The sequence below is a fragment of the Osmia lignaria genome, chromosome 2 (assembly GCF_051020975.1).
Source record: "Osmia lignaria lignaria isolate PbOS001 chromosome 2, iyOsmLign1, whole genome shotgun sequence".
In the NCBI taxonomy this organism is placed as follows: Eukaryota; Metazoa; Arthropoda; class Insecta; order Hymenoptera; family Megachilidae; genus Osmia; species Osmia lignaria.
Genome location: NC_135033.1, coordinates 2,808,991 through 2,836,808, shown reverse-complemented (window position 1 = coordinate 2,836,808; position 27,818 = coordinate 2,808,991). Strand labels below are relative to the sequence as shown.

At 32.2% G+C, this 27,818-nt stretch overlaps 4 protein-coding genes and 1 long non-coding RNA gene across 16 annotated transcripts; 3 read left to right on the top strand and 2 right to left on the bottom strand.

The window, feature by feature from the left end:
* Nucleotides 1-13,582: 13,582 nt before the first annotated feature.
* 7B2 (Secretogranin_V domain-containing protein 7B2) lies at nt 13,583-18,010 on the top strand. Of its 3 annotated transcripts, XR_004581797.2 has the most exons (6): nt 13,583-13,718; nt 14,196-14,285; nt 14,915-15,266; nt 16,889-17,079; nt 17,375-17,794; nt 17,874-18,010. XR_004581797.2 is itself a non-coding variant. In XM_034327617.2 (5 exons), exons 2-5 carry the CDS (start codon nt 14,214-14,216, stop codon nt 17,444-17,446), a joined length of 687 nt encoding a protein of 228 aa, XP_034183508.1. In that variant the 5' UTR covers nt 13,583-13,718; nt 14,196-14,213; the 3' UTR covers nt 17,447-18,010. The 3 variants fall into 3 exon arrangements, 2 of the variants coding, with proteins under 2 accessions (XP_034183508.1, XP_034183507.1); XM_034327617.2 differs by having other exon boundaries at nt 17,375-18,010; XM_034327616.2 differs by lacking the exon at nt 13,583-13,718 and adding an exon at nt 13,768-13,828 and having other exon boundaries at nt 17,375-18,010.
* Trf (TATA-box binding protein-related factor) lies at nt 17,937-19,520 on the bottom strand. The gene is made up of 5 exons (XM_034327612.2): nt 19,386-19,520; nt 19,201-19,307; nt 18,773-19,016; nt 18,485-18,683; nt 17,937-18,404 (listed from the first exon to the last, which is right to left on the bottom strand). Exons 1-5 carry the CDS (start codon nt 19,482-19,484, stop codon nt 18,328-18,330), a joined length of 726 nt encoding a protein of 241 aa, XP_034183503.1. The 5' UTR covers nt 19,485-19,520; the 3' UTR covers nt 17,937-18,327.
* Nucleotides 19,521-19,789: 269 nt separating this feature from the next.
* On the top strand, nt 19,790-23,501 carry IFT52 (intraflagellar transport 52). Of its 6 annotated transcripts, XM_076689012.1 has the most exons (8): nt 19,790-19,925; nt 21,074-21,363; nt 21,787-21,953; nt 22,022-22,239; nt 22,317-22,425; nt 22,503-22,785; nt 22,860-23,108; nt 23,182-23,501. In XM_076689012.1, the coding sequence occupies exons 3-8, from the start codon at nt 21,814-21,816 to the stop codon at nt 23,449-23,451; spliced, it is 1,269 nt and encodes a 422-aa protein (XP_076545127.1). In that variant the 5' UTR covers nt 19,790-19,925; nt 21,074-21,363; nt 21,787-21,813; the 3' UTR covers nt 23,452-23,501. The 6 variants fall into 6 exon arrangements, with proteins under 6 accessions (XP_076545127.1, XP_034183494.1, XP_034183493.1 ...); XM_034327603.2 differs by lacking the exon at nt 19,790-19,925 and having other exon boundaries at nt 20,666-21,359; XM_034327602.2 differs by lacking the exon at nt 19,790-19,925 and having other exon boundaries at nt 20,666-21,363.
* Nucleotides 23,502-23,768: 267 nt separating this feature from the next.
* Nucleotides 23,769-25,340, top strand: Nf-YC (nuclear factor Y-box C). 4 transcript variants are annotated; one of them, XM_034327611.2, is made up of 6 exons: nt 23,774-23,964; nt 24,056-24,188; nt 24,250-24,570; nt 24,667-24,717; nt 24,799-24,972; nt 25,051-25,338. In XM_034327611.2, exons 1-6 carry the CDS (start codon nt 23,942-23,944, stop codon nt 25,222-25,224), a joined length of 876 nt encoding a protein of 291 aa, XP_034183502.1. In that variant the 5' UTR covers nt 23,774-23,941; the 3' UTR covers nt 25,225-25,338. The 4 variants fall into 4 exon arrangements, with proteins under 4 accessions (XP_034183498.2, XP_034183500.1, XP_034183502.1 ...); XM_034327609.2 differs by having other exon boundaries at nt 23,770-23,964; nt 24,250-24,717; nt 25,057-25,340; XM_034327608.2 differs by having other exon boundaries at nt 24,250-24,717; nt 25,051-25,337.
* Nucleotides 25,341-25,353: 13 nt separating this feature from the next.
* LOC117605851 (uncharacterized) lies at nt 25,354-27,219 on the bottom strand. Of its 2 annotated transcripts, none has more exons than XR_013062366.1 (3): nt 27,130-27,219; nt 26,415-26,572; nt 25,354-25,879 (listed from the first exon to the last, which is right to left on the bottom strand). It is a non-coding gene; the product is annotated as an uncharacterized LOC117605851 (long non-coding RNA). The 2 variants fall into 2 exon arrangements; XR_013062365.1 differs by having other exon boundaries at nt 27,042-27,213.
* Nucleotides 27,220-27,818: the final 599 nt, after the last annotated feature.

Sequence of the window (27,818 nt, the reverse complement as noted above, 5' to 3'; positions counted from 1 at the left end):
ATGATACAATATTTGAAATATTTACAGTGGTTTCAAGAAAATTTAGGTATGAAGCAAAATGAAACCATCATTGGATCAAATTGAAACATTTAAGAATTGATAAACGTGTATATAAGTTAATAAAAGCCTTGGAACAAGCGAAATTATTGGAACGAAACCAAAGAGGTTATGTGAAGTCCAGAGAGTAGTCGGGGGTCTGACGACGTTGATTGGCTGAGAGTCTGGGAGTCCGGGAGGCAGATAGAGTAGGGTAGATGTTGATATATTCAGACCGGACTCCCGCGGTGTTGCCATTTTTACTTCAGCACGGTTAGTACTAGTAGAGTCGGCTGTGTCTGCGTTCAAGCCGTGGTCGTGATCAAGTGCATCAGCACCACGTCGGTATAATAGGATTCGGTGGGCAAAAGTTGTATCGAATAATGAATTAAAAAAAGAAAGGAATAATAGTATCGAATTATTGATTGCTCATGAACAACGAACCCTACTACACCGACGTGGTGCCGATACACTTGATCACGACCACGGTTTGAACGCAGAGCATACCCAACACTCTTGCAGTTCGGCCCGCGCTGAAGGCGCGCTCTGATTGGCCACTGTTTTTCGTTAATATCTCGAAAACGAAGCCTTAACGAACATTTTGGCAAAGGAAAAAGTTGTTTAGAATAGCCTCAGCAATCATCCCTCCACGGGTCCCACCCCAGTTTTGGGACACCCTGTAGACACAGTTTTTCTTTACATGGAGGCATTTTTTATTTCCTTAAATTTTTTTTACACAAATTGATTCTGTGGAACAAATAATTGTTCTGTAAACAAATGATTGATTTTGTGTAAAAAATGTTAGGGTGCAGCAATGGCGGGGGTTAGAAGAGTCAGTCGACTCCCCATTAATAAATTAAAAACCTTTCTTTTCTTGAAAATGAAAAAAATTAAACTGATTATTATCATGATTCTAATGAGGTACACCCATACATTTTTCACTTACCCTATCCGATAATTAATTACGGTCGTTGCACCACTGAGGTATAATATAAAAGAAAACTGTTTATGAGGTGTTTCAAATTTTTATATTTAAACGTTATTCGTATATTCGTATATTCGTATATTTAAACGTTAAAAAAAGATTTATATAAACTAAGAAGAAAAGTTCTATCACAGTTTTAATGTCCAATGTATTGTTTCATTAAACTTACTAGTACCGCACTTAAGTGCTTTGGCTTATTCATTATGACACTGCCTTGTTTCAATTATGGCATTACATAATTAGTAAACGCAAAGCCTAACAAAGTTGACAGTCCATTTAAATCAAGGAGAATTGAATTTATGTTGTTAAAGCGCCCTGATTGAAACAAACTACCCTTTAGCATTTGATTCAAGAACCAACACCTTTAATCAACGTAATTTATAATAATTCTTCTTCAGTAAATGTTACGATAGCAATCAGTTTCTTAGTTAATTAACTTTCCAACCGTAATCAGTCTTTAATAAGAATGATTGAAAATTGAAGTGAAAGAAACTAAAAATTCTTTATCACAATATTTATACTGTAAGTATAATAAAATTCTATAATCTGTTTATTTTAATTATGACATAAATTTTAAGTATTCTATGAATCTACATTTCAACAAGGAAAAATTGTATAAATCTTTAAATAGTAGTTTAATTAATTAATATTCAAAGTTTATGAATTCTAATTTCAAAATGTCAAGACTTGTAAATTAAACTTTGTAAGAATTCAAAATTGTGGTAATCAAAAATTTGTTATAATTATTATAGTTGTTATTACAGTTATAATTATAGTTATAATTATGGCAATTATAATATAGTACTTACAATTATAAATATTATGACATTTATTTTGGTAAAATTGTTATAGTTCATGATTCAGAAGATGAAAATAATATGAAATACAAGATTAAATTAAAATCGGATCTCTTTCCATGGTCCGCTGTGCGAAGATTTTAAATTTAATGACAAAATAATTATTTTCATTAAACTTTTCACTTTAAATTGATATAGCACATTTATTAAATTGATATGCCATTTTATGGTACTTTTATGTCATTAAACCGTGTCAGACATTTTATATTTCGAAATGAACCATTTGATATGTAACAATCTAAAAATCTTCTAATTCCTTATTACTTTATCTTCAAACTGTCAGTAACACAAGTTTTAAACAAGAATATTAAAATTCACCACGATGTGATAAGTATAAATGTGACGAGTATAAAAATCTCGCCGTTTACGAATTTCTAAGAGAAAGTTTTCGTTATAAACTAATTTTAGTTGAACGAGCTGAAGTTCGTTATCTGGAAATAGGGGTCGGATAGCAAAATTGAGGCCCCAGCAAATATGCTAATGTGCTTTGGCTTAAGTGCGGTATCGTGTAGGCAAGGGTTCTTTCAAAGGGGAAGAATGATAAGAGAGAAAAGGAAAATGGAAAGGACTACCTTCTGAAAAAGAGCCACGCGAAAGACAAACTCGTCGACACTCGAAGTGACCTCACTTCAGACGACAGATGTAATTACCGACGAATGAATATTGTGAGATGTGCAAAAGATAGGGAGAAAAGAAAATGATTTTTGAGAAAAGAAAGGTAGAGGAAATAAAAATTATATTGATTATCAAATCGTGAATTCTAGAATTGCACACTGAGGAAACACGTTATCTTACATCTTCAATTAATGTTTTTATAAATTAATCGATAAATTAACACTTTGATGCCTGCTGTCACATATTTTTAACTTTGATACCTAACATTCTACAGCTGCATTTTTTACTTTATATTTATTTATTTATTGAGTTGAACTTTTCAGCCAATTATTGACTTTTTTTATACATTCTAATAATATTCGACATTTTGCATGTGTTAGGTTACTTTTTTTACTGCATTTTGATGCTCCTCTCTGCGAACCAAGCAGATTATACTGACAAGGGAACATCGGGGACTGATACACCCCGATTTTGATGAAACTTTGCATAAATATTTATTAGACCTGTTTATGAAGATAACTGTAATTCGTTGGTGCCCGTTTTTCACTTTGAGGGAGATATCAACCCTTTTATCCGAACCGCCCTTTCTATATACGTGGTTATAAATCGTAAACAACCAAAGATATCAAAAAATAGTTGAAATAAAAGTTATACCATTTCTTGAGGTCTATAAAACTGCGTGAAGTTTTTCAAAACGGAGGGGGAGGGAGAATTTAATTTTGCAAAAAGGATGATTTAAAAAAAAAACTTACACGCAGCTTTATAAACCTCAAGAAACGGTATAACTTTTATTTCAACTATTTTTTGATATCTTTTGTTGTTTACGATTTATAAGCAGGTATATAGAAAGGGCGGTTCAGATAAAATGGTTGATATCTCCCTCAAAGTGAAAAACGGGCACCAACGAATTACAGTTATCTTCATAAATAGGTCTAATAAATATTTATGCAAAGTTTCATAAAAATCGGAGTGTATCAATCCCCGATGTTCCCTTGTGAGTGAAATAGATTAACCCTCTGACGCCATTCTCTCCCCTGCACTGCGTCCTGGCAGCGCCGAATTAAGGGGAGGTCTAAGGAGGGCTGCAGCCCCCGGCCCCACTTTGAAATGGACCCCATTATAAGTCTTCCATTTACCATGTCAACAAATATTGAATAAAGTTTCTTTTTTACGATTACCTATTTTCTTTACAACTAACGTATATAAGTGTTGTTTTATTTTATTTAAAAGAAATTTCTATTTTTGAACTAAGTTTATCAACCAAGGGGACTCTCGAATATTTGATAGCCTCGGACCCCAGGAATCTTAAGCCATTATCCTGTACCCTGGATACCATAATGTATTGTTAAAGAAAGTTTATCGCGTAGTAAATACACGTTATTTCTTTTTTTCTATTTTAATTGAAACTGCACCTCAAAACACATGGTAATGTTTTTTTAGATCCACCTAAAAATGATCGGGTGATTATATTTGTGGCTTGGTGCAAGAAATACCAATATTAATATTTATAAAGTTCAAATGCTAAAAAATTCAGGTTAATTATTTTCTGACAGAGAAGTTTGTGCAGTTTCAAATTTCTTTTCTAATACAAAAAGAAATAATTAAAACTTATGCTGTTTTTATACATCTTACAAAAACTGTTTCTTAAACAATTTTATTTTATGAAAAATTGTGATGTTAACATATACAAGTGCCATTATAGTCATTTCTAGATAAAATTAGCAATTGTCGTTTTTATAAAGGATATACAATTGTATACAAACACAGTGACAGTTTTAACTCATTTTTGCAAAAATATTGACATTGGGATTTCTTGTACCAAGCCACAAGTATATTTCTGTGGAGTACTGTAAGTATCTAAAAAATTAGTCAAAGAAATGGTCTTATTGTTACTTGTGAAAGAAAGCTAAAATAACAACGAAGTAAAAGTACAAGAAAAGCTCAGAATTAAAATAATTACGTTACGAGAAGAAGAAATTAAGAAATTAAATGAATTAGACAAAGGAAATGATAAAATCTTAATATATTTAAAATAAACACAAATGAATATAAGGAATGAAAAGTCAGAAATAGTACATAACTAACTTATAATAGGATAATGAAACAAAAAATAACTTCGCTTTTCTGGCGCTTCTACCATGATGCCCTTTTCTATAACATGGCAGACCACTCTACTACCAGACGCAAAAGTAACTAGGCCCACAGCCGGCCCCAACAGAGACCGCCAACGGCAGCACCGTTCGGCGCCCCGCCAGATTCAAAAACATCACTAGACAAAGTGAAGATGGCTGAAGCGCAACATCCATCAGGAAATATAATAAATTCAAAGAACGGAATTAGAGAAATAGAGAAAGAGCTAGGTCAGAGCCAAGGGAGAAAGTACATAACGGAGTTTCAGTGCCAAATAAAGACGAGAAAGAACAAAATGAAAAATCAATTAAAATGAAATAAGACCAAAACCAAAACCGAAAATAAAATAGTGGAGCAAGAAAAGAAGAAGAAAATATAAAACAGAATAAAGAAAATAAAAAATGGTATCACAGTCAAGACAAAAATTTAATGAAGCAATTGTAATCTTCATGTCGAGTAAAACAGATGTAAAGCAAACAAAGTCAGGTACAAAAAAATAAATAAATGCAATGGATAAAGGAATTATAGTCAAGAGTGAGATGAAATGGAGTATGTACATTCGTGATTAAATCAAACTTCCTTAGGGAAAGCGGTGGTATAGGAGAAGCCAGAATTCTGAAAACCTTAATTTTGACGATGTAATTATTAAAAATAATTTAGCAGAAAAATAATATAATTTTTAATTATTAAATAATACAAAATTTAGTATATAAATGAGAAATATAATTAGTGAATAAATTTTAATTCAAATATTCCCGCATGAACGTTTACACCAGACTTGTCTAATCTGCAGCCCGCGGGCCACTCGTGGCTCTTTCCCCTACCACAAAGCTCGCGCTCGGCTCCTCCCACTCTTCCAATATTTGATGCGTATTCCTAGTCCTAGCAGATACAGGGTGATTTTCTCGCAGCCGGAACAAAGGAACACTGGCGACAATGAACCCCTTGACCACACAATGAAGAGGTCCGCATTGTCACGTCCTAGCGGGGACCTACCCAGGCCGAGATGACTCTGTGAGTGTACGGTTCTCTTCATGATGGTCAAAGGGTTCATTGTCGCCAGTTCCTTTGCGTCCGGCTGCGAGAAAATCACTCTGTATAGCATCAACTCAGAAACCGTTGTCCCACTACTGACACTACTGAATGGTGGGGGAAGTCTGAAGCGGTAAGAATGGGAGCACTGGCTCTTTAGCTTCTACAGGGTGAACCTCTCGCAGTCGGACACAAAGGAACTGGCGACAATGAATCCCTTGACCGCACCATGAAGACACACCGAGTCGACTCGGCTCGGGTAGGTCCCCGCTGACACGTGTCAGTGCGGACCTCTTTATGGTGCGGTCAAGGGGTACATTGTCGCCAGTGTTCCTTTGTGTCCGGCTGCGAGAAAATCACCCTGTATCTGCTAGGACTAGGAATACGCATCAAATATTGGAAGAGTCGGGAAACCAACTGGAAGAGTGGGAGGAGCCGAGCGCGAGCTTCGTGGTAGGGGAAAGAGCCACGAGTGGCCCGCGGGCTTCAGGTTAGACAAGTTTGGTGAATAAAGTAATGAATCATTGTTCATGTAGAATGAATAAATCGAATTGATCCAACACTTTTATTTGTTGTACGATAGTAGTTCAAAAAAATACTTGGTAGACACTTTTGAAAAAAAATGAGGAAAACGAATACACGTTTTGAAAATCAAAATAAATTTGAAAATAATAAAAAAAGAATTGAATGTAAATGAAATTTACCAATTCGTCTGTAAATGACCTAGCTGAAAAGAAAATGGTTTGCTGTCACTGGGTCATTGGGATGAAGTTCCGAATACGACCGATCGCCGATCAAGATGAAATTTTGAGGGGCAGGGGGAGGGGGGAGGGGACCCCAAATATAAAGTGGTATCTTCGGCTTCCTATTAATATCTTGGAAACTAATAGGAAGCCGAAGATACCGCTTTATATTTGGGGTCCCCTCCCCCCTCCCCCCAGCCCAACAAAATTTCACCTTGATCGGCGACCAGTCGTATTCGGAACTACAGCCGGTCATTGTGCCGATCCTGAACATTCAAGAAGGAAATACAGACGGGATCATTGAACTCACTCAACCACACGGTCACCATCACTTTTCACAGAATTTCACTACATAGTCCGAAAGGGACCGATTCTTTCAACTAAATAAACATTTTTATTCACCATCACGTTGCTATTGCACTGGACACAAATGAAAAACATGTAATATTCAGCACTACTTCATACGACGTTATAGGTCTCCCTTTCCAACTTCAAATGGGACTTATAGTCAAATGAATTTTAAATGAATTTTAGTAGTAACAGTGGTTATACTTTCCTCCAAAAGTTATATCAACTTTTTCGATGTGGCAGAAGCACCTCATTTGCTCTCAGTTATCAAAAATATGTTGCAAGTTGTATGTAAAATTCTGACTTGTTTGGGGGGGGGGCAAAATAGTATAATACAGGAGCACAACTAAGGGGAGAATCAAGAGGATCAAATCTCCTATTAAAAAATTAAAAACCTTTTTCTTTTAATATTTTGGAAAATTATTTATTATTATTATTAAATTATTATTAAATTTAGGAAACCATTGTCGGAAGTAACTGCAAATGAAAAAAATTAAACTTAATATTATCACGACACTAATAAGGTTCGAAAAAAGTTTAGTATCCCCTTTTAGCGAATTACGGCTGCGCCACTAGTATAATTCTATCTTTGTTAATAAAGTAAAGTGTCCGACAGAAGAATTTTAGTTCATTTTCATATACAGGGTGTCTCAGAACTTGCGTTGGTCCCGTGAAGGGGTGGTAGCTGAGGTGAGTCTGAACAACTTTTTCCTTTGCAAAAAAGTCGTTTGAAGCTTCGTTTTTGAATTATTAAGGAAACACACTGACCAATCCGAGCGCGTATAGGGCGCAGGCTCAGGGACGGCAGCATCGGCTACGAAAGCGGGGCTTGACGTAGGTCGCGATCGAACGACTCGGCACCCCGCTGGCATTGTACAATAAAAAAATTCAACTGGTTGAACATTTTTAGTTGTCGTTTAGAATCTTTAGAATTTCCTTTTTTACATTATGACAGGCGACAAGATTCGTATTCATTTTAAACAACAACTAAAAATGTTTAACCAGTTCAATTTTTTTAACATCTAAATTGTGATGCAAAAATGATTAGTAAAAACTGAACAAAAATTTTTCGAAAAATAAAATTACAAAAACTAATATCATAAAGTTTATTATGTATAAAAGTAGCTCTGTTATTCTATTTTTAAATAAATAAAAAAATAGCTTCAAATGCTCAATACTTTTTTAATCCTAGAACGACCTAGGAGGAAGCCCATCGAATCCCTCAGTTAGACAATGTTTAAAAATATATTATTTTTAAGATTAGTGCTAAAGAAGTGTTTTTGATTTAGTATAAATATTATTAAAAAAAGGAAGTGTTAAAAATGAATTGTTATGTATGAGGCTCAGACTTTCAGTAGACTATTTGACTCTGCCTCGCAGAACCAGTAGAAAAATGGCACTCTATCTTGAAACAAACAAGGAGAAAACGAGAAACAGAACGAAAGTGAAGCAGAACCAAATTTCTCCATCCTTCTCTTTGTGAATATGAAGAGCGAGCAGTATTTCGAGGGAAGGGATGCAAAGAAGAGGATCCTATGGAACACGACAGCGACAGAGACGAGTCTTCCCAGAATCCACGGTGAGATGGTTATAGCCCATTCACGCAGTGGCTGTACAGAGATCAATACTCGTGACACCGAGACGCAGCGTAACAACCCCCCGCAAACGTTTAAAACCAGATCAAAAAATTATACCCTTATGCCTATAATAGAACGCTCCAATAAGTCGTGTAAGTCGTGTAATTGTAAATCAATTATTTATATCATTTCATTAATAAACCGCTTGTTTGTCAAATCGATTAGCTTCACAAAATAAAAGAATTCAAAATTTTTAATAATTCAACAATTTGGAATTAATTACTTTGGCCTATGAATTAAATAAAGTAATCCATATTGACAAAAACCTTAAAGCATTAACACATTCTTCACTAATGAAATTACTAGCCCACTAAAAAAAAATTAAATTTTAGTATAAAAATATTGTTTTTCTCCATTTCATTATAGCAATTAAATGAAATTTGTTTCTAATACTTAGTTAGTGAACATAACGGTTTTAACAGCAATGCTGTTAAAATATGATTTATAGCATTTTTGTATATTGAAATATGTGACTTCGTGAAAATAAACATTATCTTCTTGTAATAGAAAATACTAATTGAATTGTGAATATGCGTAAAATATGTTCGTGATAAAACGAAATAAAAACTCACCCCATTCTGAACAAATTAACGCGGATGTCCAGGAACGTTTTAGTCATTTGGCTGCCGATAACACGTCCATTTACATAAATGACAAGTCCATATACGTTTTGACATACGATTAGCAGAATATTTACAGCGTTATAGAACCATTTCATGTCTAAGCTTATGTTTAACTAGAGATTTAATAAAATTCTTGTTTTTAAAGTATAAGGATTTTAACTTATTTTTTATGTACAGCTTAGTTACCGTATATTTAAAAAAATTAAGATTATTTAAATTTTACTTATTTTATAAATTTTAAAATTAACTTCATTGCTTAAAAATAAAAATATTAAGTAGTTATAGAATTATTTATTTTTCACACTTTGGATATTCTAAGAAAAAGGATGAGCGACAAAAGCGTTTTTCATTATTTTATCCTTAAAACAGATTTCGAAATGATGCAATTATTTTCCTACCACGAAGAGGTAAGCGGATCAGCAGTCAAGCTTGAGATGAGAAGGTGCACCTAATGATCGAACAGCACTACCTTTATTTTCTTCTGTCTTTCTTCATTTTTCTCTTTTTATTGTTTTATTTTCAATCTTTTGTTCAAAAGAATTTTGATTATTGAACGTACGTTACAAAAACTAAAGAAGTTAAAAGCCTACAGTATTTAAGCATTTATTTTGATATAAACGGGTACTAAACATTAATGTTAATTTTAATATGAAGCACTTCTTGGTTGCATAATTAAAAACGTGAAGGTATACAAAATTAGTTATTACCAAAACCTACTGTTAAGCTGTATAGTCTCTTAGCTTTTAGAATATTAATTCCAAATATCAACAATGTGGTATTATAAATTTTTAGTAAGTACCATATGTACAGTCATGGTCAAATCAAACTTCCCTATAAAAAATGGCGACGTAGGGGAGGAGGCCCCATATATTATACATAGGTATACATGTATATGTATAGGTCTGTGGTCTCCCACCACTCGCATATGAACATTTACGCAGGAAAATTAAAAATGATACTTATTTATTATTCATATTTTTTACTTATATACTAAATTTTGAAAATGTACAAATTTTGAAATCACTTGAAAATTGAAAATTATATTATTCTTTTACTAAATTACTTTTAATATTAATATCGTCAAAATTAGGATATTTAGTATTCCTGATCCTTTATATCGCCATCTTCCTTAGGGAAGCATGATTTGATTACTAGTGTATAACCATTTTTCTTAAATTAAGTAGCATTAACTTAAATATAATTTGTATATAATCTTTGACTTTTTTTTATTAAGGGTATGTCAAAATTACTATCGTCTATTACATATTTTACGCTTTCAATACGTAATCTACTGAAAAATATTTCTGTATTAAGAAATATTAATTAAAAAATATTCAAATTTAGAATAGTAATGATAAAGTTATATAATTATAATTAATATATATTACATGAATTTGAACAAATACTATATAAATATTTATGAATCATATACTAAAATGTATAGAATTTATTCATTTATACAATTTTCTATAAAAAATAATATGCAAAACAATGTTTATATCACAAACACGCAATCTAATAAAGAGAACAGTTTCCCTCAACCAGTAGGAAACACGGTAGCAATTTGATTTCAAAAATTGAGTTAGAAGTATGCAAAGCGGAACCATTATTAATGGACGTTTATATACGACCATAATGAGAATGAGGGGTCTTTTGATCTCTCAACCCTCCTGCAAGTTCCATTTCGTGTTTTAGTCATACCCCCAATGATGCTTCATGAAATTGTAGTTTGCAATAAACATTTGCTGCAATGTGTACTCTTCAAAATATAGAAGTTATATTAATTTATATTAATCATAAAAATTTATAACAACAATTTTTGTAACACCATATATTACATAAAACACTAGTTAAAATTAAAGGAATGCAAATATTTTCTTTTTTTTTATTTACATTATATTTATTGATTTAACCAAACATTCCTCTTTTTAATTTATAATTTTAAAAAACAATCAAAACTGTGGTTCTAAGTGCCAATATTAAACAGGAAGGATAAATTAAATCTTTGTCATTTCATGCAGTAGACTCTCGTTATATTGCCGCGACCGACGCTGTAGGAGTGACAAATTTGTTAAACTCCCAAGCTTTTATTTGAGGGGGGGGGGGGGGGAGATAGAAATGTATTATTTTAGTAGGTTATAATGGTGCAGATCTCAATAGAGTTCAAATCTCTCACGCGGCAATATAACGAGAGCCTACTTTAGATGAGAAACTTACTATAAAATATATTGTCATAGAGGTCACTAATAGCCGACATTATAAATTTAATTTAATTAAATAACTAAAAAATTAAAAAACACATAGGTATACAATATCCAAAATAATAAACTAAGAGATTAGATTGAAAAACTAGTTCTGAATACTTTGACAATCAAGAAGTCAACTTATAGTTTCTGATAGAACTCCTTTAAATATATTGTTAAAATCTAATTCTGTGGCAATAAAAAGTGTTTTCAATTTACCCATTAGTCTGATATAATTCCAAAATGACACTTATATCGTATCAGTTTGAAACTTAACACGTTCGGATCCACTTATTGTTAGATAGATCTACTCATACCAGAAAAGCGGTGGAGTTTAAAATCACTAAAATGGACAATATAGTTATCAAAGGAGCAATATGAACCTGAAACATCAGACTGGAACCTGACACACAATATTTTATAGAGTTTTGATATATTCCATGTAATCTTCGACTACGTTATGCGATACTGTGAAATGAGAAAGTAGTAAAGCTTTCTTATAATTTATAAAAATTTTCTAATTTCAAATTGCCAATTTTTTTTACGATTTATATTACAAATAAATATTTGTTATAAATTATATAAAAATATATGGTTTACACATATATATGTATTTTAAAAACACAGACTAAACTCCGAAAGAGTTAATTTATAACCTCTCTTTATCTCGTCCGAGCTGCATCCGTTACTGTGAACTAAAACATTTTAACTCTTCTAATTGAGCCATTCACAGGCAAAAATGATTAACTCCATTTTTTGATCCTTTTAAAATTTTAATACCAAAACACTTGATTTTTCTACCTTTTGTTTTTTGAAGTTAATCAATTTGACAAATGAGTGGGCTAATAATGTGTCATCCATCGGTGTAAGTGAAATGTTTATCTAGGATGGATCAAGTCGCCTAGCCTCATTAAAAGTATCAAGTATATACAGGGTTACAAACTATTATCTCGGAAATCAGCCTAATTCTTTTTTCAAATGGTACAAAGTGTCTGGTTATGTGATGTATAAAAATAGTTGTCTAGAATAGCTATCATGGGGTCAAAATAAACTGACGTCGTCTCTTTTAAATAGAATGCCATATTATTATTAATATCTTTTAAATAGCATTTATCAAACTGAATAACATTTATTCAAACCATTTTTTTACATTCCTAATAATTAACGATTTATGGTAAAGGGAACATCAAAGAAGCGATTACGCGGAGGCATCGAAAGAGAACCAAAACAGACGTATTTTGCCTGAAAATTTATTTTATTAAATATTAAAAATGACGACTATTTATTTGTAAACATGTATTTCTTCCTTTTCTAATATTATGACTTTTATAATATTGTATATCAGACAACATTATTGCAGGTACTGACTTACAAGAATTTTGCATTCGATTTTTTCTTGTGAAGGTATTTGAAGCACAAAGAAGGTATTCTAACTAGCACAAAAGATGATATAAAAACTTGAATACAAAATACTTGTCAGTTGGTAAATACAATAATACTGTCTGATGTACGTTATAACGTCATCATTTTTAATATTTTATAGGATAAAATACGTCTGTTTTAATTCTACTTGACCACCTCTATGTATTCGTTTCTTAAATATTTCCTTTGCTTTAAATCGTTAACTATGAAGAATATCAAAAAATAGTTCAAGTAAATGTTATTCAGTTTGATAAAAGCTGTTTAAATAAAAAAGATTAACACAGCATTACGTTTAAAAAAGACGACGTTCGTTTATTCTAACTCTATGATACCCATTTAAAAAAAAAATTTATACACCACACAATCAGGCACTTTGTACCATTTAATTTGAAAAAAGAATTAGGCTGATAGCTGTTATAGTTTCCGAGATAATAGGTTGTAACATTTTATTTAACTCACCCTGTATATACTAACTTAGCTTTTATTAATGATTTCAAGTAATAAGAACATTATCGTATTACGTATTGCATTTCGATCCAAATATTTATTTCTATTGAAATGAAATTCTACAAATTCACGAAAATTTTATTATTTATTTAAATAATTCTTGATAGGAGTTCAGTCCACATTTTAAAGGAACCAGTTTGGGCCTAATTATTATACCAATGGTGTGCACAGAATTAAATATTTAATGGTTTTGCAGAAATGCTAAACGATACGCTTTTCTTAAGTCGAAATGATCCCTAACATCACGGCGAGATCTCCAAAGAGGCTAGGAATTAGCCTATACTCATTGCTAATTGTCGAAACGACGTCACGAAGCTCGGCCATCGGTTGACCTCTGTTCGTAACTCGCTTTTACGAATGTGGGTTGCGGGGGCGATTGTAGGCGGTGGAGAAAAGCCGCGTGGAAAACGTGGATCAATACTTTGATATTGGACGAGTACAGCGCCACTTCCGGTCGTCGAAGACGCGTGTGCAACCGAAACCGAAGAGCGCAACTCTGAAGAAGCTCTTCGTCGTTCTTTCTTGACAATCGTTGCACAGGTAAGTTCTGTCATCATCTGTGTGTATCTTGAATCTTTGAGGCTGTTATAAAAAAAATTCAATGTTATACCTGTAGAAGATTAATTTTGAAACTGCAAAGAACTTTCAGGGTGATTTTCTTATTGTGAAAACAATTGATGGTTTTAATTTTATTATGATTAATGTTAAAAATTGTGAGCAGGAAATTTAGTGAATTGTTGGTGTTTCTTGACGTTCTTTGAAAAATTTAATCACTGATTAGGACTGACAATGAGTACAATAATGCTATTAAAGCATTATGTAATAACATTGTATAATATAATTATGGTATCAGTGTTATTATTGTTATGCAATATGTTTAACCGAAATAGCAATATTTAATAATGAAAGCAGTTGTGATTGGACAAAATGTTCTTTCTTTCAGAAAATGTGACAATACTTTACTACAACAATTTACTTCAATTGATATTTAATTAACATATAGTTACTAACTTACAGATATCCACATTTGAAACCATGTACTGGATCCTGTTTCTGTCTGTGGCTGTTGCTGTTCAGGCATCAATCTACTTGCCTCCTCCAATTAAGGTAACACTTTACCTTTAAAAATTTAACCAACTTTGCACATTTCAATTCATTAACGCGATCAATCTAGGTAATGATCATAAGATGCCAAACTGTTCGAATTCAACGTCCTGGTGATATCATAAGATTCCTCGCTCAACACGCAGAGTATTGATAAAAAATATTGACCAATCATTGCTTCCGCCAGGCGTAACAGAAGTTCTAGATTAGGATAACAGTTCAAAAGCCATATAAGTCCAAGAGGGCCTTAATCCTCGGACGGCGGACTATGGAAAGAGCCCCAATTTTAATTTAATGTGTATTTCATATTATTTCCATTTTCTTAATTTTACACTATTCCTCTAAAAATTATTCTTCCGATATATACAATTTTTTCATTTAACTTTAGATTAATATCCTTGTACATAAATGTTCTATAAGTTTGTGTCTCGATTGATCCTCACTCTACTGTTCCGGCTGAACGTGTTAGTCCTTCCGCTACAGTAATCAATCATAGTCGTCCAACGTAAAGAATTTATTTTTCCTTGTCATTTGAACTATTTAAAACATTTTTATTTTGTATATTATAAGGAATCATGCTGTATATACTTAATATAAACATTAGGTACATGATAGTTGCCCTCTGATTCAAGGAGGATCAATTGCTGACCGATACTTTTCGGGAATTAATCAACCAAATGGGAAATGAGCTCGTGGACGCAGCTGACTCATATCTAGAACAGCAAGACAAACCTAAGGAAATTCGTATCGAACTACCCGCTGATTACGATGATATGGACACGTTGAACCCCAATCCCAGCATCCGTGATCAGGAATATTTACGGCACAGTACGTTATGGAGCCATCAACGCATGAACAATAATGATCAAGCAAATGATAGACAGATTAAACCTGGAAATATAAAATATATTAAAGATGAGAAGACGGAGAGTGCTTTGCCGGCATATTGCACGCCTCCGAATCCTTGTCCGGTTGGATATACAAGTAAGTAACTTATTGCTATTATTAGTATTGAGTTATTAACCCTCGGACGGCGGACCATGGAGACAGCCACAATTTTAATTTAATTTTGTATTTCATATTATTACACTGTTTCTTTAAAAATTATTATTTCAATATAAAAAACATTTATTTTACATTATTATACATTTCATTTTGGGTTAATATTCTTGTACAGTAATCCCTCCATCTGCACGGTAGATACGTTCTACAAAAACAGCGCGCAAACCGAAACCGCACACTGTGAACTCTACTATGTATGGAACTATGGGGTAAAGTTTGTACAGTAAAGACTCGGTAATTGCGAAACGCTCGGGACCGTACTTTCGCTTATATTGAATTACGTCGTATTTGATATCATTTTAATCAGAAGAATTCCACAATTTTGTTAGTAAAAGTTATATAAAAAGAAAACTAAATATAAAAAAGTTAGCATCCTCATGGTAGTTAGAACCATATAATACGCTTTTGATCTTTGCCGATTGTCGCGATCGGGGCTTCTTTTTCTTTTTAACCGACTTCGAAAAGGAGGAGGTTACTCAATTCGATCAGTATGTATGTTTTTTTGTGTTTTTTTTTTTCTGTGTGTGTTCACCGATTACTCCGAGATGGATGGACCAATCGGAACGAAACCTTTTGCATCTTGTAGGGTATGTCTTCCGATTGGTCCCATTAAAAAAAAATTTTTCATTTTTTCATTGTTATTGCAAAATACATGAAGTTTTTAATCTCAAGATTGGACGATTTCAATGATCTTTTAATATGTTGTCGGAGGCATGATTCTGAACAACTTTTTCCTTATACTTAATTAACGGAAAGCTTTAGTTTTCGAGATATTCGTGAAAAACTATTGTTACTAATACATTGAATTCTACGTATGCCTACGTGTCTCTACCAGTGTATGAGTCAGCATGCAGTCGCCGGTTCTCTACTGTTTCTTGTATACATGTATACTCTGCAAGGCAATTTCCGCGATGATCCTACTTGCAAAAATATATGGAACTTGTTAGCGTTGAAAACTATCGTTATTGCAATTAACCAATAAGAACGTAAACCACCTTACGGCATCCTACAAATACTGCTCGTTCCACTAAAAAGTGTGAAATAAAATAATTTTTAACAAAAAATACAACCGATTTCGAAATGCACTAAAAAGTATGAAATAATTTCTACTTCATTTATACAAATACCCAACAGCTATTAATAAAACCTATTTACTCGTTAAATCGTATACTAAATACATTTCAACCTTTTCGGAGGCGGCGCAAAATTAATAATACCCGAATATACGATGATGCCAATAACGATTTGATAGGTTGCTGACGCCTGAACTAGGATCTTCCTAGTAGAAGAAAGTTTTTAATTTTGCGCCGCACTTGATCCCGACCACGGTTTGAACGCAGAAGATACCCAACACTCTCGCGATTCGGCCCGCGCTAAAGGCGCGCTCTGATTGGCCAGTGTTTTTCGTTAATAACTCGAAACGAAGCTTTAACCAACATTTTGGCAAAGGAAAAAGTTGTTTATATAGAATCACCTCAGCAATATATAAAATATAGCAAACTGTCTGTTTAAAAAAATGTTATATTAAATGCTGTTTGTTACAGGTGAGAACAACTGCATTGTAGATTTTGAAAATACAGCTGCATTCAGCCGGGATTACCAAAGTGCACAAGATTGCATGTGCGACACCGAACACATGATGAATTGTCCTGTTGATTCTACGAATAGTAACAGTCTACCAAGCATGCACATTCCAAATGCCAATTTCAATCAGATTGTCGATCAGTTTCAAGCTGTAAGATACACTGCGATCAATATTTTTGTTTTTTACTTTTAAATTAAAGTAAATCAGGTCATCATAAAGACCTCTACATACCTTGTTTCTTGTATTACTGCATTTCCATTCATTTCTGTTTATCATTTATATTTATAATTTATATTAAATACAAAGACTGCAAACTGCTGGTACATCTCTGTATCCGTAATGAGTCTAAAAAAGATTATAGCTATATGTATACTATATACATCAGTTTTTAATATCTTATTTATTGTTAGTTAGAAATAAACATATTTCCAACTTTTTATTTCAGGAGGATAATCCATTTTTCCGAGGTGAAAAGTTACCAATTGCAGCGAAGAAAGGTTTAAATGTTGTTTACTAAAATATACGGCATACCTCCTAAAACTACTTTAACGTATGAACCAAAAATGTTTTACAATGTATCAATAAATATCTTAGGTTCAGTATACCATTCCATAAAAGATACAAACATCAAACGACAGATGAATTTATACCTATAAAGAAAGATATTACATAATTTAACGATGGTGGTGCTAAGATTACACAAATATTTTAATATTATAATAATAGTATTACCTCCAATGAGAAATGACTTAGAATCAATGTGTATATGTGTGTACATATTTTAAATCTAATATAGATGTGTGTTTAAGAATTAATCGTTTAAGAGAATCTTCAATTATAAAAATTACTGTTATTTCGTGGAATGGTAAGTAATAGTAAATGCAACAATGTTAAATAATTTATCTATCCGTGAAATATTTATGTATTTTCTTTTTCTTTAACAGGCAATATATCTCGTGAGATAAAAGATTTTATGAATTTTATAAATGTACTACTTGTCGACTGTATTTTAGTTCCACAGCGATATAGATCAAATACTTTCATCACTAAAGCATTCAGAAATACATTTTTTTTTTTAAAACAATACCTTGCATTTATTTTTCTTATATATAAAAGATATTTATCAACTAATTTGTCAAGAAAATAATATATATATATATATATATAATATTTTTACAATATTATTGTACTTCATTTATTGTATAAGATTATTTATAATTTGTTCAACTGTTGCGAACAGAAATCACATTCGTACAAAGTTCCTAATTATTAATAAATAACGTTCGCGTCGCCAATAAATTATGTTAATGACTGTAATACCTAATACATGCAGAACATTATCTATTTTCAAATAAATTATGTATAATCGTAAAAAAATTTTAACTATTAAAAATATTGTTACTGTTTTCTGAAACTCTTTAATATTGGATATATATTGTTTAATGCATCTTGCAGCTCAGTACGATTTTTTGCTCCTGAAATGTATATTACTTTATAAAAACCATAACAATTTTGTTTTTTCTTTTTAAATTAATTCAAATTAATTATATCTCACCAGTCAATACAATTTTCCCATTGACAAATATAAGTAATACCACTCTTGGCAATACCATTCTGTATATAAGACCCGGATAAAGCTCAGGTTCATAACTAGAAAATTGCCCATGTATATGATTTAAATTTTCCAGTTTGATTGGAAATTTTAAATCGCATGTGGCAACTATATTTTGTATTTTAAAGTTATAAAATTTAACCTGTAACAAATGCAGTTCAGTAAATTATACAGGTGATAAAAAATAATGAGATTATATTTTTGTTAACACATCGATACAAAGCATCTTACTTGAAATCCTAATTTTTGAATTATTCGTGCAAACTTTCTTGTTGCTAAGTAAGAATCTTCTTCGCACCTTGCTCCGGTACATACTAATTTTCCAGAATGAAAGATCAATGCTGTAGCTCTAGGATTTCTAATTCTCATAATTAAACCTGTGAATCTAGCTGGATTATACTCTGAGTTCCTTGTTCTTGTGTTAATATACATGAGTTTTAATTCTGTACCTAAGTTAACTGTAGAAACTACATTTCTACAACAAAAAATAAAAAAGATTACTTTACATATCATAAAATTGTATTCAATCTGTAATAACTTGATTATTGTTTTTAAATCCAAAATAATTAATTTATCTTAATTATTACAAAATGTAGCCATGCAATAGTCCTTACCAGAATAAAATAAAACTTACAAACTTCAGTAACTTTCTCACTTACTGTAAACATGGTTCTATAACTTCTTTTGTACTATGAGCAGGAGTCAGTGGATTAATCATTAACTGTGGATTAACATTTTGCGATGTGCTCGGTCGTGGGACATTTGTCTACAATTTACACATTAGATTAAAATTAAAAAATTAGAAACAAGTGGTTCAACGCGTGTAACATATTTTGTAATTTACCGATTGCGGCGGAGCCATCGAACATTCCTCCCCAGCATTTTTTGCAGGGTTATTCAATAACCTTTTTAATTCGTTGTCTTCTTGTACAGCAGTAGTCATTTTATCTATTTTCGTTATTAAATGAACTCTTTCCACTCATATGGACCACTAACTATTTTGAACGCCATTTACAATCATTCTGACATCTTAAACGCCATCTGCATCTGATCAGCTGATCATTTAAAGTACTTACATTTAAAGCACACTAACGATAAGGTCAGATCCACACTATCGGTTCGGTTACGGTCCGTTCTCGGTCCGGTATTTTACCGTACTCATACTGCTATGCCACTTTCGAGCCGCTCTCGATCATGATAGTGAATTATAAAAAGTTTTTTTCGATTGTATTTTTGGCATTAATAGATGTAAATTATAAATTCACTACTGTAGATATGGATTCATATGGAAAAAATAATAATGGTGGCATTTTCGCAAACTCTGCTTTTGAAAGAAATTTACAAAGTCGCAAATTGAATGTTCCCGAGGATTCTCCGCTGTCAGGTACAAATACAATAGCACCTTATGTGATATTAGGTAATAAAGTATTTCCATTAAAGAAATATTGGTAATTATTGAGATTAGGTTACACCTCACCGATTTTGATGAAATTTAAATATGTTGTAAAACTCAATATTTTGAACAACCTTTTCCTATACACATAACCGCCGGCCTTAGTTTTCGAGATATTTTCGAAAAACTGCTACTACTATTCAATGAATTCTACGTATACCTATGCATGTACGGCGGCGTATGCGTTACCATTTGACCGCCGCTTATCTACTGTTTTCACAAATACATCGCGGCGGTCGAAAAGCCATAGATATAACGGGTGATCTTTTTAACACGGTATTGACGGTTTATATTTCTTTAATCTATAGATACATATTGCGTCCGAAAAAGTTCAAAATCTAGACGCATTGGCACCCCTTTCCCATAAATTATAACCTAACCTAACTTATTTACCCTATTTACATATTTACACAGTTATGCATCCTCCATCAATAGAATAAGAATGTAAGGTTAGGTTAGGTTATATTTTATGGGGCAGGTGTGAGGCCCCGCCTACGCCTTTAAGAATCCAATGACTGCTATTTGTTCTACTGACTTTGTAAGATGGTTTCGTAACCATCATTTGTTTTAAAACATTTATCCGTTATATCTATGGCTTTTCGGCCGCCGCAATGTGTTTGTGAAAACAGTAGATAAGCCGGATAAGCGGCGGTCCGTTGCTGTCGCATACGCCGCCGTAGATGCATAGGTATACGTAGAATTCATTGTAGTAGTAGCGGCAGTTTTTCGAAAATATCTCAAAAACTAAGGCCGAGCGGCGGTTATATGTATAGGAAATAGTTGTTCAAAATGTTGAGTTTTACAACATATTTAAATTTCATAAAAATCGGTGAAGTGTAACCTAATCTCAATAATTACCGAAATATTGAATGCGGGCTTATCTAAAAGATCAAAAAGTATAGAAGATATTGAAAAAAGAATATTTAATTATCGATTATGTAGAGGAAGAAGATTAGTCGTGTGGGCATTTGGGATTTTATCACAATAACATTCAGAGTTTATTGTAGAAGACTTATAGCTGATCCTGAAAATGCCACTACAATTATTTTAACGACATGCATTCTGCATAATATTATTAGAAATTGTCGATCTATAATTTGCGAAAAGAATTCGGAATATATTGAGACAAATCATGTAAATACAATCTACGAAGCCAAGGTGGAAATGCACAAGCTGAAGCATTTTAAACAAGGGAGCGCAGTCACGCCAAATCACGCTCCAGGAAAATATTCTTCGTGAGTGAACGGAACCTGACCGCGATTGGAGCGTGATCTGATCGGAGTTGGTGCGGACGCTTTTACCGGACAGAGAGCGGACCGACCGTGACTGAACCGATATTGTGGATCGGGCCTAAAAGATATATATGTAAGTAAGTACTTACACACATGTAATTATGCGTAGAATAATACAGAATTTAAATTTTCAAACTAACAATAAGTGTTATTTAATAAGATAATACAAATAACATAATTTATTATATTAATAAAATGTATAAAAGATTCTGTAATAATTTTCTATTTTTGAATCAAATGTTGTCACACTTACTTATGTCGTCGGGTACAGGACCAAGTTTTGAAATTATTATTTTGTTTATGTATATTTAACTATTCTATACATACTATACTATATTATTCTAATCACCAATCATATTCAAAAGTTTGATATGATTACAGTTGCTATTAGCAACCGTAAACTAAAATATAAGAAGACATTTACGAAGAGTATTTTAATTGGTACACAATATAAAAATACGGTGTTCTTTAAAAGTTGATTTAATTGGGATAATTATTAGATTTACAGTAATAAAGTGACAGTCATCATGAGCTTGATCTTTGGTAGCGGTGACAGTAACAATAATTTGAGTGTTATTATTTTTGACGCTTCCAAAAACGAAAGAAAATTGAATGAAGAATTCAAAGTGTTGCAAAGAAAATTAAAATCAAAATGGAAATTCATTGAGTGTGTAAATACATTGATATTATTTTAACTAAAAGTAAAATATTTTCTATAGTTTTAATGTATTTTAGAAATAACGATGTCTTAACAGAAGAGTCATTATCAACAGGAAAAATATTGATACTACCAGAGCCGCGAAATAAATTTACCGAATTAGAAATGAATTCTATTAGAGCATTTTTAAATTCTGGCGGACACGTATTAGTTATGCTCGGTGAAGGCGGTGAGAAAAAGTCAAATACAAACGTGAACTTTTTATTGGAAGAATTTGGCATAATGGTGAACAATGGTGAACAATATTATCACCTTACAATCATTCAAAATGATACAAAGAATTGAATATAACTTTAATTACTTAATTTTTAGATAGTGTAATACGTATGAGTTACAGTCAAACAATGCATCCAAAGGAATGTTTTATTTCACAAGGAATGTCAAATAAATCAATATTTTCGAAAAATCATAATGAATACATGTAATTTTAATCAAATATGAAATACCAGTTAAATTATTTAATTTACAAAATAGAAATAATATGACTATTTGTTTCAGGGATATGAATTTTTTATATCCATATGGCGCAACTTTAAATGTCGCACAACCTTCTGTAGTTGCATTATCCAGTGGATCTATCACCATTCCAACAAATAGACCTATTTGTGCATATCATTACAATGAAATAAATGGTGGAAAATTACTTGTTTTAGGTTCATCAAGAATGTTAACTGATACATACATTGAGAAAGAGAAAAATGATTCATTGAGAGAAATGATATTTGACTTTTTTGAATCAAAAGAAATTGTGGTCAAAGAATCACAAATGGATGAAATAGATGTAAGCTTTAAAATTCTATTATCTGTTTCTATTTTTTGTACATATTATTACTAATAATCACATTGTTTATCCAGTTCTGGGAGTACAACTTAATCCCAGATATAACACAGCAAGCAGATAATCCAAAAGTGTGTACCCATGACATGGATATGATGGATAATCCTCATGAATATACTAAACTGTTTAAACATCATTTTTATTCAATAAATTTAGACATGGTACCAGCTTGTATAAAAGCTTATGAAATTTTAGGACTGAAACATGAACCACTCACCTTAATTCCGCCACATTTTGAAGCTCCTTTACCACCTACTCAAGCTTCAGTAAAGTTTTTTATTAGTATATTGATTTTATTATTATGTTTTAAAAGATGTGATTTAAAAACTTTGTTTACAGGTCTTTCCACCAAGTTTTCAAGAATTACCACCACCAGCCTTAGAATTATTTGACTTGGATGAAGCATTTAGTTCTGATTTATTGAAACTATCTCAATTAACAAATAAGTACATGGCAACAAAAGATTTATCAAAACATATGGAACTGAATCATTACATTAGGGAATTTGGAAGTATTATAAGAATTAGTAATTCTGATACTGATACTGCAAAAGAAGTATTAAACTCTGTCTTTCAAAGTATTTGCAGTTACAAAGCTATGCATGAATGAAAAAAGGTCATATAATTGTAAATACCGTATATTTTTGCTTTGTATTTATTATATTTATATGAAATAAGTGTAAATATGTATATTTATAAAACAAATTTATTCTGTAATATCATGTGTTGTAATAATACATTTTTGAAGTATACCTTACCATTCCATTTGGTCATAACATTATTTTTTGAATTTTAAATTATATATTATTTCCAATTACAAAACAGTTTTCAAAATTCTTCAAAGCAGCTTGTATGTAAACATTTGTAAACTATACATTTCTGCCATCTACCGTGAGTATACTAAACTTGAAAGTAAAATAAAATTGATTATAATCATGGCAGTGTTTTGCTAGTGCAAACAATAATTTTGTTGTGAATATCTTTCATAGCGAATAAACCAAAATATTTACACTTTATTTAGTGTTACTTACAGTTAGCAGGATGATTTTCATAATTTGAGGAATTTTATTTTGTATTATATCAAGCATTAGCTGTAAAACATGTCGGTATTTTTCGTAAATGCGTAAGTAATAATGTTTATTTCTATATTAGGTTATATGCATTTAAGTTTATTATAGTTAACCAAGTATTTATTAACATTACTAACCATTCAGTAATCAAGATAGTGAAGTTGAAGGAGATTCCAATGGAGATCTTCAAATTGCATCACCAGGTAGTTCTGAAGCTCAACAAGCTTTGGCCCAATTTTGGCCAAAGGTTACAGAAGAAATTAAAAAAATTACTACTGTACGTAGGGGGTTAACTGTTACATATATTTCATAATTATTAATAGTTTATAAATTTGTAGATGGATTTAAAAACACAGTCATTACCATTGGCTAGGATAAAGAAGATAATGAAATTAGATGGTGATGTAAAAATGATAAGCGCAGAAGCTCCTATGCTGTTTTCTAAAGCTGCAGAAATATTTATACATGAGCTAACCTTGAGGGCATGGGTTCATACAGAAGATAATAAAAGACGTACTCTTCAACGGAATGATATAGCCATGGCAATAACTAAGTATGATCAGTTTGACTTTCTCATTGACATAGTGCCTAGAGATGAATTGAAACAAAGTAAAGCACAGACCGAAAGTACTGTACGCACTTCTATGAACTCGGATCAGGTACATTATTATTTTCAATTAGCGCAACAACAAGCTTCTGTTAATCAAAATGTACAAAGTGGTAACACTGCTACACAACCTATACAAATTGTACAGCCTTCTACTGGACAGATACAAACAATCAATATTGGTAGTCCTGTAGAACAGGTATATTTTCTATTTTTTATAGAAAAGTATTTTAATTATTTACACTCATTATATTCATTAATTATTATATTTTGATTTCAGGAGACTACTGGTGGAAGTACAACACAGACTGTAACAGTGCAGAGTCCACAACAATCGTCAGGACAACAAATTATACAACTACAGCAAGCTCAACAAACACCTACTACACAAACTGGAGGGATACAAATTGTGCAACAAATTGTGACACCTAGCGGCGAAATTCAACAAATACCTGTATGCACATTTCTCATCGTAAAATTGTTTATTTGTAAGTACTTTGGTATTCGTACAGAAATTTGTATATTATTTCAGATACAGTTGACACCTCAGCAACTTCAAATGATACGTATGCAAGTACAAGGTGGAAGTAATCAGCCAATCATAATACAAACTGCTCCGATACAAGCTCAACCTCAATTAATACAAGTTGCACAAGGTGCCCAAGCACCAGTCTTCTTACAAACTAGCGGAACTGACAATGAGTAAATATTAATTAATTTTAAGGAATATTTAATATCTAGTACAACAATCTTAAATTTAAAACAGGATAAAACAGTAAAGATAAGCTTGTATGGTAAGGAATAAAAATTTTTTTAAATTATTCCTAAAATAAAAGCATTTCCATTTGTCTGTTATCCCTGGTATACCACAATATCTTGAAACAAAAAGAAACATTAAAAAAATTGATGGATATTTGTTTTTTATTTGACGTTACAATGTAGTTATCATTTGATACAACCTTGCTTATTGTTCTCTGCAAACAGATACTTGCAGAAGGTGCTCAACAAAATGTAAAATTATTAAATAGTGAAAGTGTAGTTTTTGATCGTTTAAAGTGCTGATCGTCGAAAGTTTTGATCGTTTAAGAGCTGCGTCCAAGGACGAATATGTATCACGAGCCGGTTATAAGATGCCGATCGAAGGGTTGTCACTGAAGCGAAATGAAGTGAATTGAAGCGAGGTAAGGTGAAGAATAAAGATAAGCAGCCAACGCAAGATGTAATCTGATTCGTACGTCGCGTTCCTTAGCCGCTGGCTGCTTCGCATGGCTGAGCTTAGGACTGGCTGGTGCAACTTGTATTATGTTTCACGTTGCTGCGGTTCTTGTCTGGCAAGTCTTGAGTTCGAAGCCTTCAACAATCTCGAAACGTCACGTAATAATAAATATATTAAAATTTATTTACATATTTGTAAGTCACATCGAAATACATTTCATAATTTAATCAAATAATAAGACAATTCCGTAAAATATTTTACAAACGTTTATGTATAAGTTTTAAAAATCCTGCGCAAATTTGAAAAGCTACGAATCTGATTCTATAACGTCATTTCAAAGATACAATCATCGTCGAAAAATAATTATAGTTGATATATTTTCAAAAGTTAAGAAAATATTCTTTGGAAAAAAAGTATCGAATAAACGGATATTATCTTGGTATCAGGAATATTTTTATAGCAATGCACAGTAACAGAAGGATGAATGCCCTAAGCAGGAAGACTAAGAGACAAGGAAGAGGGTAAGGAAGATGGTGGCACCTACAGAGGTCCTTTTATTAGCACGGAACAAAGATGTGCTCCATTTAGTGACGTTGCCACTATGGCCCTGGTTGCCAGGGTAACCATGTACTCGCAATGTTGCAGTCTCAACCTTGCTCGTCGAAGATTTTAATTCTTACTTCGAGAAGACTCCGACGGGTCCTTCCACCTCGCGATCTACGCCACTGCTTGAATACTCGGATTTCACGACATGTTTACAAAGATCCTAGAGATAAGTTGAGAATGGCCGCCGCAGCCCATGCCTCCTCCATGGGTGTAAGGTGACAGCTGCCTGCGCCTGCGTTACAAGCACACAAGGTGTCCGAAAATTAGCTTCCTATCTTGTTCGTAATTTATTCACCCACCTCTTACTTAAAAATAACCTTTCTTAAGTGCGTTTAAAATTTTAGAATTTTAAAATATACAATAAACCAAATGTGACAATATTATAGAATAAATTAAATACTATATAAATTCATACATGAATTGACTTCTTAAAAAAGTAATTACGAATTAAATTTTATTGAACAGCTAGATAAAGGAAATAAATTATTCACATCAGAAAAAGATTAATGAGATTATTGGCGAAATTCTCCAGGTCCGATAATATCTGACTCAATGACTTTTATTACTGTCACTAATGCCGGAATTTCTGAGTTGTATAATCGTAAAAATTTCGTATTCTGAAGGCAGTAAATTATGTCGACAACAGCAGCGACACTTTTGAATGGTACACCCCATATAAGCTAACATACGTTCGTACATACCTACCAGGGCGAATCTTCTAGTTGTGTTTGTGCGCGACCCCCACCCCCACTCACACATACACAAAAAGGAGAGAGATATCTCGCTTACTTGGCCCGGACTGAACTCACCCGCAGGATCTCTACACGTGTGTGCACTTATTTTAACAGGATCTTACCGTGAGGATGTATACGGTTCGACAGAAAACAAAAGGCCACCTTTTTACCGGAAAAAGAAAGCGCTTTCACTTTTTTTTCCCTCTTCCTGTTGTTGTTAAGGTTAATGGTACTTCGCCGTTAACGAAATTTGATCTAAAATTGCGTGTTTCTATAGATATTTTCGATTTTGAAATAATTTCAGTTGTTTAATTCTTAACATTAAAGAAATACATACTGCAATATAAAATAATTGCATTTAGCAATAAAAATAAAAATCTGGCATATTTTATTAACCCTCGGACGGCGGACCATGAAGAGAGTCTCAATTTTAATTTAATTTTATATTTCATATTACTTTCATTTTCTAAATTTTACACTGTTCCTGAAACTCTTTCCTTAAAAATATCATACATCTAACTTTAGATAGTTCAAGGATTAATAGATACAAAAAACTTTTAAAAATAAATTAATTGCCCTGATCATGTAAGTGCTTTTCAAGTACTTGTTTGCAAAATGTTTCACCTTTTCTGGTTAACAAATACCAGTTGAATTTTCACAAATTTGACATTTATTTTTACAATAAATATCTATAGCAATAGTGTAATTAATTTACTTGAAAACCAAAATTCCTAGAAATTCATG